The sequence below is a fragment of the Polistes dominula genome, unplaced genomic scaffold (genome assembly GCF_049000335.1).
Source record: "Polistes dominula isolate Pdom_NZ unplaced genomic scaffold, Pdom_raw_medaka contig_15, whole genome shotgun sequence".
In the NCBI taxonomy this organism is placed as follows: domain Eukaryota; kingdom Metazoa; phylum Arthropoda; class Insecta; order Hymenoptera; family Vespidae; genus Polistes; species Polistes dominula.
In genome coordinates this window covers 384,725-401,575 of record NW_028300915.1, presented here as the reverse complement: position 1 = coordinate 401,575, position 16,851 = coordinate 384,725, and the positions used below count along the sequence as shown (strand labels likewise).

The following is a 16,851-nucleotide window of genomic DNA, read 5'->3' as shown; positions in this document are numbered from 1 at the left end:
ATTCGTATTTCCAATATTCGTCTTTGATTTCGATCGTATCTGAAATGAATTTTGTTGAAAAAAATTCTAAAGAAATAGGAGATTCATTGTTCTTTCTATAGTCTGAACTATATATCGAACAAATAAAAAGATTTTCTTTCGAACTGTAGAATAAAAAAAAAGAAAAGAAATATATAATATGCTAGTAGAGTTGTAAAATAATAAATTCCTTACCCTTTTTTTTTCTGTTCAAACGTATTTTCCCCCCGCGAAAAAAAAAACTATTCGAAATATTAACATAGGATATCTCAATACAACAAAAGAAAAATTATATTCTACCTGTAAAAGGAACAAAGATATAATTCTCAACCCAGGCATACTATTTAAACACTACCCAGAGTATAGATAACATACAATAAATTATTTTGGAAATGGATATACGGAATATTCGGAGATAGGAAACATGTGGTGGTGTTGTACACATATGTGTGAATGCGTTGTTTAGTGTGCGTGTGAGAAAAAAATTATATCAACGAATAGAATTTCATAGAAATACGTTGCTTTATTGAAACACTTACATCTTCGATTCTCGTCGTTTCGTCCTTAAACCACCATAATATTACTTTCTTTTCTTTTCTTTTCTTTTCCTTATGTGTTTTTTTTTCTTTTTTTTTTTTTTCACTTTCCTATTTTATCAACAACCTTTTTATCGGTCGGACACCACAACGACGTTCGAAGGTTGCGTGACGTACACGGGGAAATTCGCCGTTATGTGAAATTGTAATGCAATACCATTGTATGAGGCAATGAATTTTGAAACAAAAAAGAAAAAAAAAAAAAGTAGAAAATAATCTATCGAGATGAATGAAGAATTACAGGGCCGAAGGAAGAAACTTCGTTTATAATGTTTGTGATAATAAAAAAGGTGGAGGACAATTAATAAGAGTGAAAAGCATTTGTTAATCTACAAGTGTGTATGAGATTTCGTCGTTTTTGATTTTTTTCTTGAGATTTTCAATTTCGTATATCTCCTCCTCCATCACTCGAGATCATCTGTCGACAAAGGTTCGTTCGTTCGTCTTTGATTCTTCCATCGGCCGAATTCTTTCTCTCGAATTTAATAAAACAATATAATAATACGAAACGGCGAGACATAATACGGTGTATTTAAAATAAATCAATCAAATTATATATATAATAATTGCAATGATACTTATAATAATACTAATTAATAATAATAATAATAATAGTAATCATAGGGACAATAAAAATAATAATAATAATAATAATAATAATAATAATAATAATAATAATATTAATTTTTATTATAAATAATAAACAATTATTATTATTATTATTACTACGATTAAGATGATGATAATAATAATAATCATACTAATAATTATAATAATTATTAAGGAGAAGGAGTGTTCTGTTGCGATACGCCAGTCGTTATGTACAGGAAAATTTCTATGTGCTAAACGCGTATTTCAAAAGTGTCATTTTTTTTTCTTTAGTATTATTATTATTATTATTATTTTTATTTTTATTAATTCTGACGAATAAAAAAAAGATCCCTATGAACTTTCATCAACAGATCTGTGCGAATGTAAGCAAAGATAAAAAAGAAAACATAGTGCGTGAATGAAAACAAAAAAAAATATCCTTTTACCTATAATATATCCTCATATATATATATATATATGTATATATATATATATACTTTTGAAATACGCGATTACAGTGCATTGCGACACCGTTTTCTTTCTCACTTGCTCGTTTTCTCAATTTAATCTAACTCACTCTGTCTCTCTCATACATACATACATACATACATCTCTTACATACATTTTTTTATATATAATATGTATACACACCTAACATTATGTATCATTAAAGATTCCATTTATTTTTATATATATATATTTTTTTTTGTTTTATATTTGTATTCATTTAATTATATATATATATATATATACCTCTCTGTAACATAGAATATTGTACATTATACGTGTTACACGTTGTGTCGACTATCTACACGTATCATACAAAAAAAAAACACTGAACGTATCCTGCGCGACGCTTCCTTTCATCACCAAGAAAAATTTTCATTCTTGAAAAACGTTCGTCGTTGGGCGAAAACATTGGTTAGTTATTTTTAATCGTCCATCATCATCATCATCATCATCATCACATTCGAAAAAACGTTTTTATGTTATATTATATTTCACATTACTTTTTATTATATCATTATCCTTATCTTTCTTTAATTTTTTTTTTCTCTGTTTGTTGAGACACGTGCGATAGAGGCTTACGCACGCACGCACGTACGCACGCATGCATGCATGCACACACACACACACACACGCATGTACGCATGCACAAGTGGACGCATTTGAAATGCATATAATCGTCCTCGCGAGTATACGTTCGCTAATTAATATTTAATTTCGCGGATTATCACATTTTTGTCGCCCTGTGCCTGCCGGCATATCACCAACCACCACCCCAATTTTAATATTTCTCCGTCATTATAAACAGCACCGCAACCATCAACCCTCATCTTTCTCAGATTTATTCTCTTTTTCTTTTTGTTATTTTTTAATACACGCTTCTTATTCTTCGTCTTCTTCACAGTGTTTCTTCTTCCTCCTTCTCCTTCTCCTCCTCCTCCTCCTCCTCACCATTATTCTACTTCTTTTTGATTTTTGTCTTGTTCTTTATTTATCATTCTTCCTATATTTTTTCTCTATTTTAATTAATCAATTAATTAATGAATTAATTTAACAGTTGCTCCGTGTCTCCGACCGATTGTGAATTACAATAATAATAATAATAATAATAATAATAATAATATATTTGGTATGGACGATACACACACACACACCACGTATTATTCACGATCTCGTTGTACCAACGTTTAAGTTTTATAATTTCTATGAGAACGTTTAAAAAGATAACGGTTTTGAACGAGACGGCCCAGAAACGACGGCCCAGAAACGACGGCCGAGAACGATGGATATTATGTAATGATCGATAAATTCACCGAAACGTTATAAATACGTTATAAATACATAGGCGTAGGTACAAGGTAACATTGCTCAGGTTAAATCCTCCCCCCTCTCTCTCTTTACATTTTCTTTTCTTATTTTCCCGCTATCTCATTACGATAATGCTTCTTCGATAGATCTACGACGCGACAACTACAAACATTGCATATGTAATTAAACGTCGCGTATCATTTCGAAGTAGCATCTCTCCTCGTACGAACGAACTCGAGCGAAATGATTATTATTATTATTATTATTATTATTATTATTATTATTATTATTATTATTATTTAATATTGTTCATTTTATTGATGATTTATTTTTGTTCTTTTACATACTTCTTCTTATCGCCATTGATTTCTATCGAACGTTTGATCGCGTCGAGCGATAACAATACAAATCCGTTGATTTAACATATACCTTAAGATCATCTCCACCACGCGATACACGTTGAAAATATGCGGTAGTTTAGTATTAGTAGTAGTAATAATAATAATAGTAGTAGTAATAGTAGTAGTAGTAGTAGTAGTAGTAGTAGTAGTAATAGTACAGTAGGTAGTAGTAGTAGTAGTAGTATTAGAGACCGATGGCGATAAGTGTGACGCGCGAAATCGAGATCAACGACCGAAAACAAGCGAGCGTGGCTTTGCTTTTCTAAACAACCAACGATAATAAATATAATATAAGTTGAAAATAACTAATCGGAAAATTGATTTTTTGTTTTTTTTTTTTTTTTTTTTGAGAAGATTTCTTGTCGCTTGATAATTTCAATCGTAATAATATCGATACTCGAACATCGCATTCGCTCGAGAGTTACGTTCATGAAATGTTTCCTCCTATTTTTGTTTGTTAATGGTTGTTCATTTTCACGCATCTAATACATCAAAGTATCATCGCACATTTTCGTATACTTTGATACTACATACTCTCTTTTACAAGTGATTCGAATTAGAAAAATCATCGAGACAAATTATGATTAGAGAAAAGAGAAATTAAAAAGGAATTGAATGAAATAATAATTTGTTAATTGTCGGAAGAAGACGAATCAATCGCGATGATTGTTTTGTTTAAAGTAAAGCACACACTACGAGCTTTTTTTTCTTTTTCTTTTTGTTTTCTTTTCTATTTAAATTCTAGCGTCTATAAGAATCGTTGTATACCACTCCATGCTACGTAAGTACAGGATCGTGGACGGAGGCTCGAGGAACGATTGTGCGCGAAATAAAACTATCGCAAAAACTATAAAGCATCGTCTGCATTTATCGGTTAAATGTTAATCGCAGTGGTAACAACGTTTTTACTTCTTCTTCATCATCCTCTTCTACTTCTTCTTATTCTTCCATTTCTTCGTCATCATCATCTTCTCTTCCTCTCTTTCTCTTTTTTTGTTTAATTAATTAGTTTATTAATATTAATCTCAGTGGTTCGACTAACCGTTAAAATTGGTTATTAAAAGCTCGCGTCAAAGCATTTTCTTCTTCGTCGTCGTCATCTCGCGTGTAAATATAGAATTCGAAAATATTGTCCTCGCAATAATATCCAACGAGTGAAAACATAAATATAACGTTTTCACGTTTACGCGTCCAATACAGTGATGTGATATATGTATAGAGATATTTATCGAATATCGATGTTTCAAAGCTAATCGGTCGCATATCGGAGAGACACTTTCGCACCGTTCTTTTTTTTCTTTTTTTTTTTTCTTGCCATTCAATTGCAATTTGCAATGTATACATTTATCGATTAGACGTACGCATCCATGATCATTAATTATACCTTTCAAATTCCACAGTAGTAATAGTAATAGTAGCAGCAGCAGCAGCAGCAGTAGCACCACCTTCATCCTTCGTTATCAAATAACTACCATCCACCACCACCACCACCACCACCACCACCACCATCACCACACATTCTACCGCAAGTTTTTTTTGTCACTTTGTTTTGAAACTAATTGAAGACAATATAAGAGAAAGAAATCGCAAATGACCGCGACCACGCGTGTCACATACTTTCCAAGTAAAAACAATACGTCGTCCCAAAGCATATCGTAGATATGCATAGAGCATGGAAAAATAAACGATTCAAATGATCAAAACGAAATGTGATTTGCGACATAGAAGAGAATTTCGAGATCATTGTTCGAATACCGGGTTTTTTTTTTGGCCGTACCTTGGATCATCGAATCAGATACCTTCCACCTCGTCGTCTTCCTCATCTTCCTCGTATTCGTCGTACTCGTCGAGCCAAGAAGAACTTTCGTCGGAACGACGTCGACGACGATGCTGCTGCTGTTGCTGTTGCTGTTGCTGTTCTTGTTGATGATAATGATGTTGTGATAGAGAAGACGAAGAGGAAGACCGAGGAGGGAGCGATGGTGGTGGCGGCGGCGGTGGTGGTGGTGCTGTTAGTGGTGGTGGTGGTGCTGGCGGCAACGACGATGGCGATGTTGATGAAGGAAGAACAACGTCGTCGAGCATTGTCCGAGGATGATGGGTTGTTAAATTAGCGACGGTATTACCGGCGGCGGCATAGGCCGCAACGGCAGCGACTCAAGCCAAGGCGTAGGGATGGGTAGCGTGATGTCACAATCCCGGAGCCGCTGTCGCGACCGACGGGGGAGGAGGCGCACTGCTGGTACTCACGCTGGTCGCGTGATGGTACAAAGGACTTTGATAATATTCTTGATGATGGTGATTGGTCATATTATGCATGGGTCCTCCGCCGGTGTTCGAACCAGCGTGCATCCCGTTGTGATGATGATGACTCGGTGGCGCAGAATGCGCGTGCGGATGATGTGGCGAACTGAAGTTCGCATAACTCTGATGAATTTGATCGTACATCTTCATTTCTGGCGGTTTCGTGTCTTGAGCACCCGGTGAAGTTCCAGCGGTTGCACCGGGTAATAGCCTGGTAATGCTGAACGGATGACTGGCAGCCGTATAAGGTGGCTCTTGCTTTAAGCTACCTGCCATACCATGATGAAGAGCCGCTGGATCAGACAACAAGTGAGGATGAAGGGTACGACTGACCATAGCCGTAAGCTCGTCGTGAGTCGTACCGAGATCTGGTCCTAATAGTCCACCGATATCGTTGGTGTCGCCTTTCAAAGCAGCGTGATGCTGATGAAGACCGGCCGAATGATGGTGATGATGAGACGAGACCAAAGAATGAAGGTCTTTGTCGTCTTGTTGCTGAGGAGCATGATGAAGGGACGAAGGCGTCTTCTTACCCCCATGTCCGAGATCGTGAGAATTAGGACTGTTGTGTCCGGCGGCGGCTGCAGCAGCGGCTGCAGCAGCTGCGGCGGCGGCAGCGACCGCAGCACCCGTCGTGTGGTGTTGTTGATGTTGTTGATGTTTGTTATTCTGCCTCGTCAACTCTTTCTTTTCGTCTTTGAACCTTTTTTGACGGCGCAAGTAACAACCATTCTCGAACATGTTACCACTCTCCGGATGAAGCGTCCAGAAGGAACCTTTGCCTGGCTTATCGGGCGTTCGCGGTACTTTAACGAAACAATCGTTAAAGCTTAACGAATGTCTTATCGAATTTTGCCATCTTTGTTGATTTTGCCGATAGAACGGGAACAAATCCATGATGAATTGATAAATCTCTGAGAGCGTGAGCATTTTGGTCGGCGCGTTTTGTATTGCCATGGTGATCAAACTAATGTAAGAATAAGGCGGTTTCGCGTGCGTGTAACTTCTTCGATAAGATTTGTCTGTGCGTGCACGCTGAAGGGCAGAATTAGGAGAATCTGGTTCTGCTAACGATAATGGATCTCTGCTTACAGCGGTACCACCTCCCGGCGTTAAAGGACCATAACCAACGGCACTCATGCAAGCGCCTCCGCCACCCATTGACGTGCCACCATAACCACCCATTCCACCGCCTCCCATCGAAGCCATCCCCATGGCCGAGCTCATTGTGCTCATGTTGAATCCACCGGCTCCTTGAGGACTGCAACTCGGACCAACTCCAACGCCCATCGACATTCCCATTGACACGCAACCCATAGAATTGATCGAGCTGTATGTGGGTGCCATGCTGCCCATGCTGGACATCGCGGCGCTCGTCATGGCACCACCGAGACTACCAGCCTCGCTATACAGCTTTTGCGACTGGAGCATTGTCATAGAGCTCACCGGTGCCGGGGTGGGCTGTTGTCGAGACGTCAAGCGGGAATCATGAAAACCTCGGTACCACGACTGCTGATAATCCGGTGACCCCTTAATCTTATATCCTCCCGTACTTCCTTCACTTTAATCCACGCGTCTCTCTCTCTCTCTCTCTCTCTCTCTCTCTTTTTCTCCCGCTCTCACTGGCACGCCTTAAATGTTTCAATTTCTTTTTATAGAAGAATTTGTAAACCTACACTCTGTGTTTTGTTTTCCTTTTCTCTTCCTCTTTGTCCTTATTTCTTGAGATTACACCAAAAACTCACTATATTTCTTTACTAGCACTGAAAATCTTATATCCTCGTGTCCTCGCACTTGTATAAAATTTCAGTGATAATTTATCAAAATTAACAATTATTCTTGCACTTAGTTTTTTTCGAATGAAAGAATGTATGCACGCGTCCGTCGGGGGGGGGGGGGGGGTCAGCACGAAGAAAACACTCGATGATACACGCAGTGTATGTTTGTCGTTGTCTCACGCGCCACGCGGGCTGATCTCGGATATATTTTCTAATTAAAATAGTTGTCCTGACAACCGACACAATACTTATAAACACTTACGCGACTGATACTACCGACGACAGCAGTGATACTGACGGTGACGATGGACAATAAAAACAACAACACAACAATCAACAGCGGCAGCGACAGCGGCAATAATAACAATAACAACAACAATAATATAACAATGATAACAACACGACGATGACGATGACGATGACGACGACGACGTCGACGACGAGGATGTCGACGGTGGCGGCGACACTAGCCGTTCGTCGCTAAGAAGCGCGCTCGATTGTTTAAATTGTGCCCTGTATAATATGCCACCTCACCTCTACACTAGTCTCTAGCTCTGTATGCCGTATGGATGGAGGCCGGTTAGCGAGTGTAGTCCGCTACTCTTGACTCAGCCAAGACTTGTTCAAACACACCCCCCACCCTGTACAATATGGCGCCGCGCCCGGTCGTTCTATTTTAACCAATGGTAATAATTTCATCCCCACCCTAGTATTAATCCAACCAATCATAGTAGGTAGTCTCTCGTGCCAGTGGCGTGGCCGTAGCAGCGAGTTTCAAGATGCGATGAATCGTGCTCGTGACACGACTCTCCCCCTTCTCTCCCCCTTCTCTCCCTTTATCGTCTCTCTTTCTGTTTCCCTTACAAAGCAGCGCAAGCGCCGTATCTTCGGGTACTCTGAAATGATCCGAAGGCCGCTTGCGCAATCTCTCTCCTCTCTCTTGGCTGATAAGCGCCGCCGTCTACGGCGGGTCGGGTCGGGCGTCGGGTCGGCTCGAGCGTCGGGACGACCACGTTCTCGCGTTCCTTTCTGCTTCCATATTATATATATATATATATATATATATATATATACATACATACATATATTCCTTCCTTTCTTCCTTCCTTTCTTCCTTCCTTCCTTCTTTCACTCTCGTTCTGTTCTCTTCTTTTCCCGACCTTTGCACCCTCCGCTCGGCCCCTCTCACCCCCTTACGACGACCGATCCTCCACGCGTTTTTACACCTATCTCGACCTTTCTAATCGTCGCCTCTTTTTTTTTATTTATTTTTTTATTTTTATCTCGCAACGTTTTTTTTACCTTCCTTTTTATTCATCATCACCTTCTCCTTCTTCACGATAGCTTTCCGATGTCCACCATCAGCTTGCTTTTCTTTTATCTTCATCATTTTTTTTTTCACTCGTCAGCGTGATACTTTTTTCTTCTTATCCTTTTTTTACATCTTATCGGAATTTATTTCTATTTATTTTTATTTAATTTTTTTCTTTTCCTAAGGTGTACCCTCTTTTTTCGTGCGGTGTTTTTCAATTTCTTTGGGAGGTGCAAACAAGGATGTTATCTAATCGCTGAAGGACTAAACATAAGCTGAATTTCGATTTCTTTTTCCTATCGGAACGAGGTATTTCGATCAATCCTACATAGACACGCATAGATATACATATATATATATGTTTCTTTCCTCATGTTTATTTTTTATCATTTCAAATGTTATTAATATATTTGTTAACAAACAACTTGATCTTGTCGTAGGCCAGCTATAAATATTTGAACGCAAGATCGATCCTCATTCAACAACTCTTTTTATTTGTTATTTAAAAAAAAAAGAACTACTTGTTAATATTTATATATTTACCATTTGTACATTTTAGTTTTTTTATTCGAAATGTAAAGAACGGATTTTTGTACAGTGTACAGTGTACTGCTATTACGTATCAATTATTTATCCTCAAATTGCGATGATTGTAAAATTAAATAATGACCTATCAACAATAAATTACGATTTAGTTTTGATTATCTATATCCATAATCAATTACGAATAAATGAACGCAATGTTTAACACCCAATAATTGTCCAAGAAGTATGGCATTTAGAAAATAATTTAACGAATCATGTATTTCTTAATTTTGGGGTTTAAATAATAAACAAGTAAATTGATTTATTTGATATATCAGTCTGGCCAAACATATGCACGTGCATGTATTATTTATTTATTTATTTATTTATTTATTTATCTATATTAAAACAATATGAATAAATCAACGGATCCGCCGGCTATCGATGATGATCGACGATTAATTATTCTTTACTTTTTCTATTAATCTATTTATGCTAATATACACGAATAATATTTTTCTTTTCTCTTTTTTTATATATATATATTTATAAAAAACGAAACTAATGCATATAAATATTTTCTTTGTAGTTGTGTTAACTTGTGTTGGATTATTATTATGAAAAAAAAAAAAATAAAAACACCAAGATTGTCTCTTTAAATGATTACTCACATCATTAGTCACATGTACCGTTACGTTCAAAGTCTTTCTATGGTATTTTTCTTCTAATTCTCATAGACTTAGAAATGTACAAATTTTTTTACAATTTTCAAACTTATGTTGCAAATTTATTTCAATGCAATAATAATAGAAACGTCAAAAGTGAGCGTTTATTTTTGCATGTAATTTAGCGTTAAATAGATACAATGTTGAAAGTTGACTTTATTTTTGAAGAAGTAAGATACGTGTCGATGTAATATATCACGCAATGAGGGTGAGGGGCTGAGGGGGTGAGGATTTAGGGAAGAAGAAGAAGAAGGGAAATATCGTTGAAAAGTCGAGCGACGAATTGAAGGCACACAACTCGATGATTCGAGCGTTTAGAGTCGGCTAATACTTTACTCGAGAGATTCGTAAACACGCATAGTATATAGGTATAGAAGCATTCACGAACGAGCGAACGAACGAACGAACGAACGAACGAACGACGAGCTGCACGTTACAACGTTAGATCCAAGCACCCACCTGTACCGGGGTCTTTATCGAGCCACGAATTGTTTGCGGAATGAAAATATTGTCCCTGTAAACAAGTAGCTACAATGTGCCGGGCAAAGCATTCTACGTTATAACAAATCGTACCCCTCGTACCACCTCGTCCCCGTCTGGATACAAGTGCGCAATCGAGATCTGTTTGTCTCGGTTAGTCTCGGTCCTTAATCTACGATTAAATAACGATTTGCTATTTGACCTAGATTACCGATATCGCGGACTCGATCGATTTGTCAAACGGCCGCTTTTAACCGTAGATATACTACGATTATACGCGCTCGCGCGAGTACGAGCGCGGCGACAGACACTCGTCGCATTCTTTTTCTTTTTTCCTTTGCTCAAGTTAAGCTTTGCATTTTTCTTTCTTCTTCTTCTTCTTCTTCTTCTTCTTCTTCTTCTTCTTCTTTTTTTATTTTCTTTTTTGTTACACCTGTTATTTTACCACAAATCACATTCGAATATCTTCTTATACCCATTTCAAAAATTTACAAGATTCTTGGCTATTATGGGAAAAACGAATGATTGAGAAGAGATGGGAAAACCGATGAGAAAAAGAAGAAGAAAAAAAAGGTTATTTCTGATTATTGACCATAATAAAAAAAAAAAGAAAAGTGTTTGGTCATTTTAAAAACAAATAGAATAGAGTAGAGACGACGAAGACGGAATAGGGAGAATTCGAAGCGACGGTAAATCGTGATTTACTCAAAAGACTCGACACTAGGTCTTACCTGACCCTTCTACGTGTGTGGTCGTCTTCTCTTCATCCCTTTCTTTGTATTATTAACACCAATGATGATGATTCTTTCTCACATATAGAATCTATAGCTATATATATATATATACCTTCTTTTGTAATATCATTCTATTTTCGTAAAATAATATTTTTATTTACTTTTCTTCAGTTTTTTACATTTCTATGGAATTTATCCAACAAAGGAAACAGAACCCGAAATAATAATCTATTTGAAATAAAATATATTATATAGAATCATAAAAAAAATAATGTTACTAATTTTTTAAAATAAAAAAAAAATATATATCTCCCAGATGTTATTTTTTATAACGTGACAAGGTATACAATATTTGATTATTATTTTATTTATTATTATTATTATTATTATAAGTTTGAGAAGTGAAATTATATTATTTTAACAGAATTGCCCTCTTTCCCAAAAACACAAGGCCCTGTTGTATATCTCAAAAGTGGACATGTGATTTTCTTTGGCATCAAAAAAAATTGACTTTCTTGACAGCACCTCTATGGTATTCTGTTGACGTTAAAGCAACAAATCCTAACAGAAAAAAATCGCTAACACACACACACCACCCATCATAATAGACCAAAGTAGAGTAAAGCTTAACGATAAAACGACAGGTAGATGTGTCAGCGTTCTGGTCCACATTTCTTCTCGCGAAACTTCAACTTTATTTTTCTAACACTGACCTCCCCCCCCCAAAAATCCACCCACCTTCCCTAAACCAGCGTAGATTTATTGCCTTTAGCAATAATTCAAAAATACAAATAAACTATCAACGTACATACGTACGTACATATTATTTTGTGTAATATTCTGATTATCATTTTAATATTTAATTTGCTTATCAACGAAACGAAATCGCTGCTTTTTTTTTGTCATTCGTATTAAGTAAATATATTACAGTAATGCACACACACACACACATTTAAAAATATAAATTTACATTATATAAACGAGTAAACAATTTCAATAAATATATTTATCATTTCTAATTGTATTTATTATTTTTATTGAATACTTTTTAATTGAAACACAATTTTCATATTATTTGGGAAATGATTGAATTGTTAAAACGTTCATTTTAAATTGTTAATATTCGTATATAAACGAAATTATTAAATCGTTGTGTTAATAACGATTGACATGTCAAAAACGTTAAATCCGATTTATTTATTTTTTTCTTTCTTTCTTTCTTTCTTTTTTTTTTCTTTCAATTTTAAAAGATCGTAAATGTAATAAATGAAAGAAGAAGAAAAAAGAGAACAAAGAGAGAGATTGATATAAGAAACAACGATAAGTTATTTGATCTAATCGCATAGGAATTCCTAATATTCTTACAAAATGTTTCCGATGAAAGAAAAAAAAAAAGAAAAAAAGTAACAAATGATAAAAAGAAAATAAAGGAACGTGGGAAGAGTCTATTATTTCTTACATGTTCTCTTTTCGAGAGAGAGAGAGATAGAGAGAGAGAGAGAGAGAGGAGAAGGGGTGATCCGAGCAACCCTCCGACGGGCCGATAGAACCCATCCGATGATTTGGCCCTCGCAAATCTGAGAAAAGCACAACGAAGCACGCACGGCACGTGTCTGGTAAGCGTCTGCACCACCTCCGTCACGATAAAGCACACGCAACAAATATCCATCTATTTTTTTCCTTATCGTATCCTTTTCCTTTTTTTTTTTTTTTTTTTTTATCGTTTTTCAAAAATAATCATCGTCATTTTATTATTATCATCATCATCATCTTACTTTTCCAAGATTGTTCACTACGATAATCACGATGATTATCACGAGGATCATGTTTCTCAAATTTGAACGATTCAATTATTTACTTTAAATTATCTCTACCCCAATAGTCGAGATATTTAAATAGATAAGAAAAATTTATAACGAAAACCTTTTTCTATTTATTTATTTACAAAAGATAAAATACCTAAAGGGGGAAGGAAAAGGGGGGAAGGGGACTCTGGACTTTGGATATTTGAACATTGAATATCGAACAACTAAAAAAAAAAAAAATAAAGAAAAATGTAAATAAATCATACAATGATTCATCGAGAAAGAAAAATTCGGTTTTCTTCCTCTTTCCTCCTTTCTGTACTTTGGAACCCTTCAATTTGCTCCTGTGACGTATAAGGAGACAGAGAGAGAGAGAGAGAGAGAGTTGAGGAATACGTAGAAGGAATGTGTCAAAAATGATCTAACAACACATGTTTAAATGTAGCAAGAGAGGGATAGGGGGGAGGAGAGGGGGAATGCATCATCGTCGGCATTTTTCAAAGGAAAACGAAAACGTGAAAATAGACTTTCCTATAATTTTTTTTTTTTTTTTTTATTTCCCTTACCTTTCTTTCTATTTTTTTTTCTTTTCTTCTTATTTCAATTTTTTCTTCTTTTTTTTTTTCCTTTCTTTTTTCCCCTTTTTATTTCTCTCTCTCTCTCTCTCTCTCTTTTTTTTTTCAACGTTCTACGACGACTAGAAAGGAAGCTCTTTCAGTACATGTAAAAGCACGTACGGTCGGGGGGGATCGATTGTGCAAACAAGAGCCCAGCTCCCTCTCCCCCACACCCCACCCCACCCCCACCAACCCACCCCTCAACCTCTTTCTCCTACCTACTACCTACCTACCCACCCCTCCCTCCCTCCCTCTTTCTCCATTTTCTATCCGCCGTTCTCTCGTTAAATTTCCGTTTCACCGTTTCCGTGTAAACGTTGTAAAAAGGTAAAAGTTGTAAGCAGCCTATCGTGCCAGAGTAAAAGAAAGAAAAAGAAAAAAAAGAGAAAAAAAAGAAAGAAAAAAAAAAGATAAAGTCAAAGAAAGAGAGAAGAGAGAGAGAGAGAGAGAGAGAGAAACCGAACGAAACAAAAGGAAGGAACAAAAAAAGAGAGAGAGAGAGAGAGAGAGAGAAAAGGAAAACATTGACTTTTGAACCTTCTTCTCTTTTGTACCGTCGCGTCGTTCGACTATCCCAAATTTTTCCAACGTAATTTTGAGAAACGAATTTAACCTAACCACCACCCCCCTCCCCCCTAAAACTTTGTTTCTTGATCTCAGCATGGATTTATATCAGCCGAGTTAAGTTTTTATGAATATCATATGTACGCTTAGGTAAAGGAAAATTCGTCAGACTTGACGATCGATAAAGGGACGCTAAAGGTAAGTCCAAGGACAGGTGGTGGATGAGTCCGCGGATCAAAAGGCGGACACAAATTAGCGGCGATTTTTAGTCCGAGTTATTCTTACCCTTTGCTTCTCCCATACATACGTCACTCATAGACCGAGTCAATTTTAATAATTTCAACCCCCTCACTCTCTCTCTCTTTCTCTCTCTCTCTCTCTCATGTGCTCACACGATGACTCGTTGAGTTCACCGACGAGTTTCAATTATCCGAGAACCTGAGTTACTCCCACGAGTTTAACTTCTCCATGGGATATCGATCGTGGTGTTCGGTGAATGCACATAGCAGAAAAACGTACCCTTGTCTTTTTTTTTAATTTTTATTATTATTATTATTATCTGAGACTATGAAACACCTCTTACAGTAACATTTAAGTATATAAATTATCACCGGAAATGGGCATCGCGGTTCGAGTTTATTACCATCACAATGAACTTCGTATCTTCGTATTTTTTTTATTTTTTTCGTTATTTTATTTGATTATATTATTTATGAAACTTTATTTACACATTAGGAAAATGAAACCTTTTTAAAAGAAAAAAAAAAAGAAAAAAGAAAAAAAAAGAAAACCCTTTATAATACTTCTCTATTCATCATATTTCTTTCTCTCTCTTTCTATTTATCTCTCTTTTCTTCCGTTCTCACCTGCATAAGCGTTAACAACGCTAGAAGAATCATCATAAAAGTATTCAAAAGTACCTGCGCACCAGGTAACACAAGACAATTCATTGCTCAAGATAGGAAGAACAAAGGTTCGCAGTTGTACGCGCAAACGAAAAAAAACTTTTCTGTCGCAAATGCCGCCACCATAAAACCATAATCGATTTACGACCGTCGGTACTTTTCTCTCTGATCCTTCAAAGGTTTTTTCTTTTTTCTTTTTCGAAGGTATATATATATATAGGTTCTTTGTAAATCTATCGTCAAGAAATTATGATGATGGTGATGATGATGATGATGATGATGATGAATCTTGAAAACCTGGTTTTATTATTACCGATAAATATACATTCCAGTTGATCAATTAATAAATTCCAGTTGAAATTAAAATCATCTTTTTTTTTTTTTGCATAAAGATATAGTTCAGAACATTGTTTTGACAAAAAAGAAAAAAAAAGGACCAAAAATACAGAAATAATGAATATTTTAACGTTAATTTTAGATTTTGTTGCACATTACAGAGAAAAGCTGAATATTGCAATGTTAAACGTGCGTCAACTTGATTATTATTTCGAAAAATAAAAACGATTCTTATTCTTTGCTTTTACATTCTTATTTTTCATTTTCTATTGTATTTAAGTGTAGACAAAAAAATCCTAGAAATATAAAATAAATAATACGGGCGCGTGCAGAAATCGGCCGTCTCACTCGAGCGCTCACTCACTCGCCTTAAAGAAATTGAAATGTGCTCTTATTATTTGAATAATAATAAATAAAATAATCAACATTTAGAAAGATGATATAAGTAGGTTTATATTAGAGCGATAAATATCTGTAAAAGAAGAAATAGAAAAATAATCTTAGTAAAAGAGGCGGTTGTGGCAGTGGTGGTGGTGGTGGTGGTGGTGGTGGTGGAAGGGAAACTAGGAAAAAGTTTTCCCTTTAGCGTTTTACTTTGGATCTCGATGTCGAAATAATGTTTTCTTACTACCTTGTTATCGAAGATACTACCGAGATATATACCTTTTACTGTTTCAGACGATCTTCGTGGGAGGTTGCGCAGCACGCAAAAACATAGATCCATACGCAAGAATAACACACACCTTTCGCGTGTGGCTAATCACAACACTTGGAAAACACCCTCTATACCTAGGACGAGGATACGACATTGGATAAACATTCGATCATCTCGAACGAAACGAGCATGAAGAAAATGAGTAAGAAACTACTACTACTACCATGATTAACGACCTAACGAGAGAAAACTTAACTTAAACGTTTTCTGCTAATCAAAATAATACAACACCACGATTCCCCTGTATGTACAATATATACAGTGTGTACTATTATAACAACTATTCTATTTTATAAGGAAAAATCGAAATAATCGATTTACTACAAATAGTTTTTTTCATCTTTCCTAAGGAAGAAATAATGACAAATCTTTTACGATAATGTTCATTGTTTTTCTTTTTCTTCATATTTATTTGAATTTTGTTTATTATTTCAAATTCATGAAAAATTAAATTTCTCTCTTTCTCTCTCTTTATTCTCTATTGATTGAAAAATTTGGCTAACAAAATATTTCACATGTTTTTTTTTTATCATTTTACAAAAATAATACAAAAAATACGAGAGAGAGAAGTTATCCTATCGATTATTTCGAATATTCTCTCTCTCTCTCTCTCTCTCTTTAGCGCAGGAT

General features: G+C 35.8%; 1 protein-coding gene across 1 annotated transcript; it reads right to left on the bottom strand.

Annotated features, from left to right (window-relative positions):
* Positions 1-521: 521 nt before the first annotated feature.
* On the bottom strand, positions 522-9,124 carry LOC107070212 (silk gland factor 1). Its single transcript, XM_089170195.1, has one exon. It carries the CDS (start codon positions 7,160-7,162, stop codon positions 5,612-5,614), a length of 1,551 nt encoding a protein of 516 aa, XP_089026321.1. The 5' UTR covers positions 7,163-9,124; the 3' UTR covers positions 522-5,611.
* Between the last annotated feature and the right edge of the window lie 7,727 nt (positions 9,125-16,851).

Excerpts from the sequence above, each read along its gene's own strand:
- LOC107070212 (XM_089170195.1), bottom strand. The coding sequence starts at position 7,162 with ATGACAATGCTCCAGTCGCAAAAGCTGTATAGCGAGGCTGGTAGTCTC.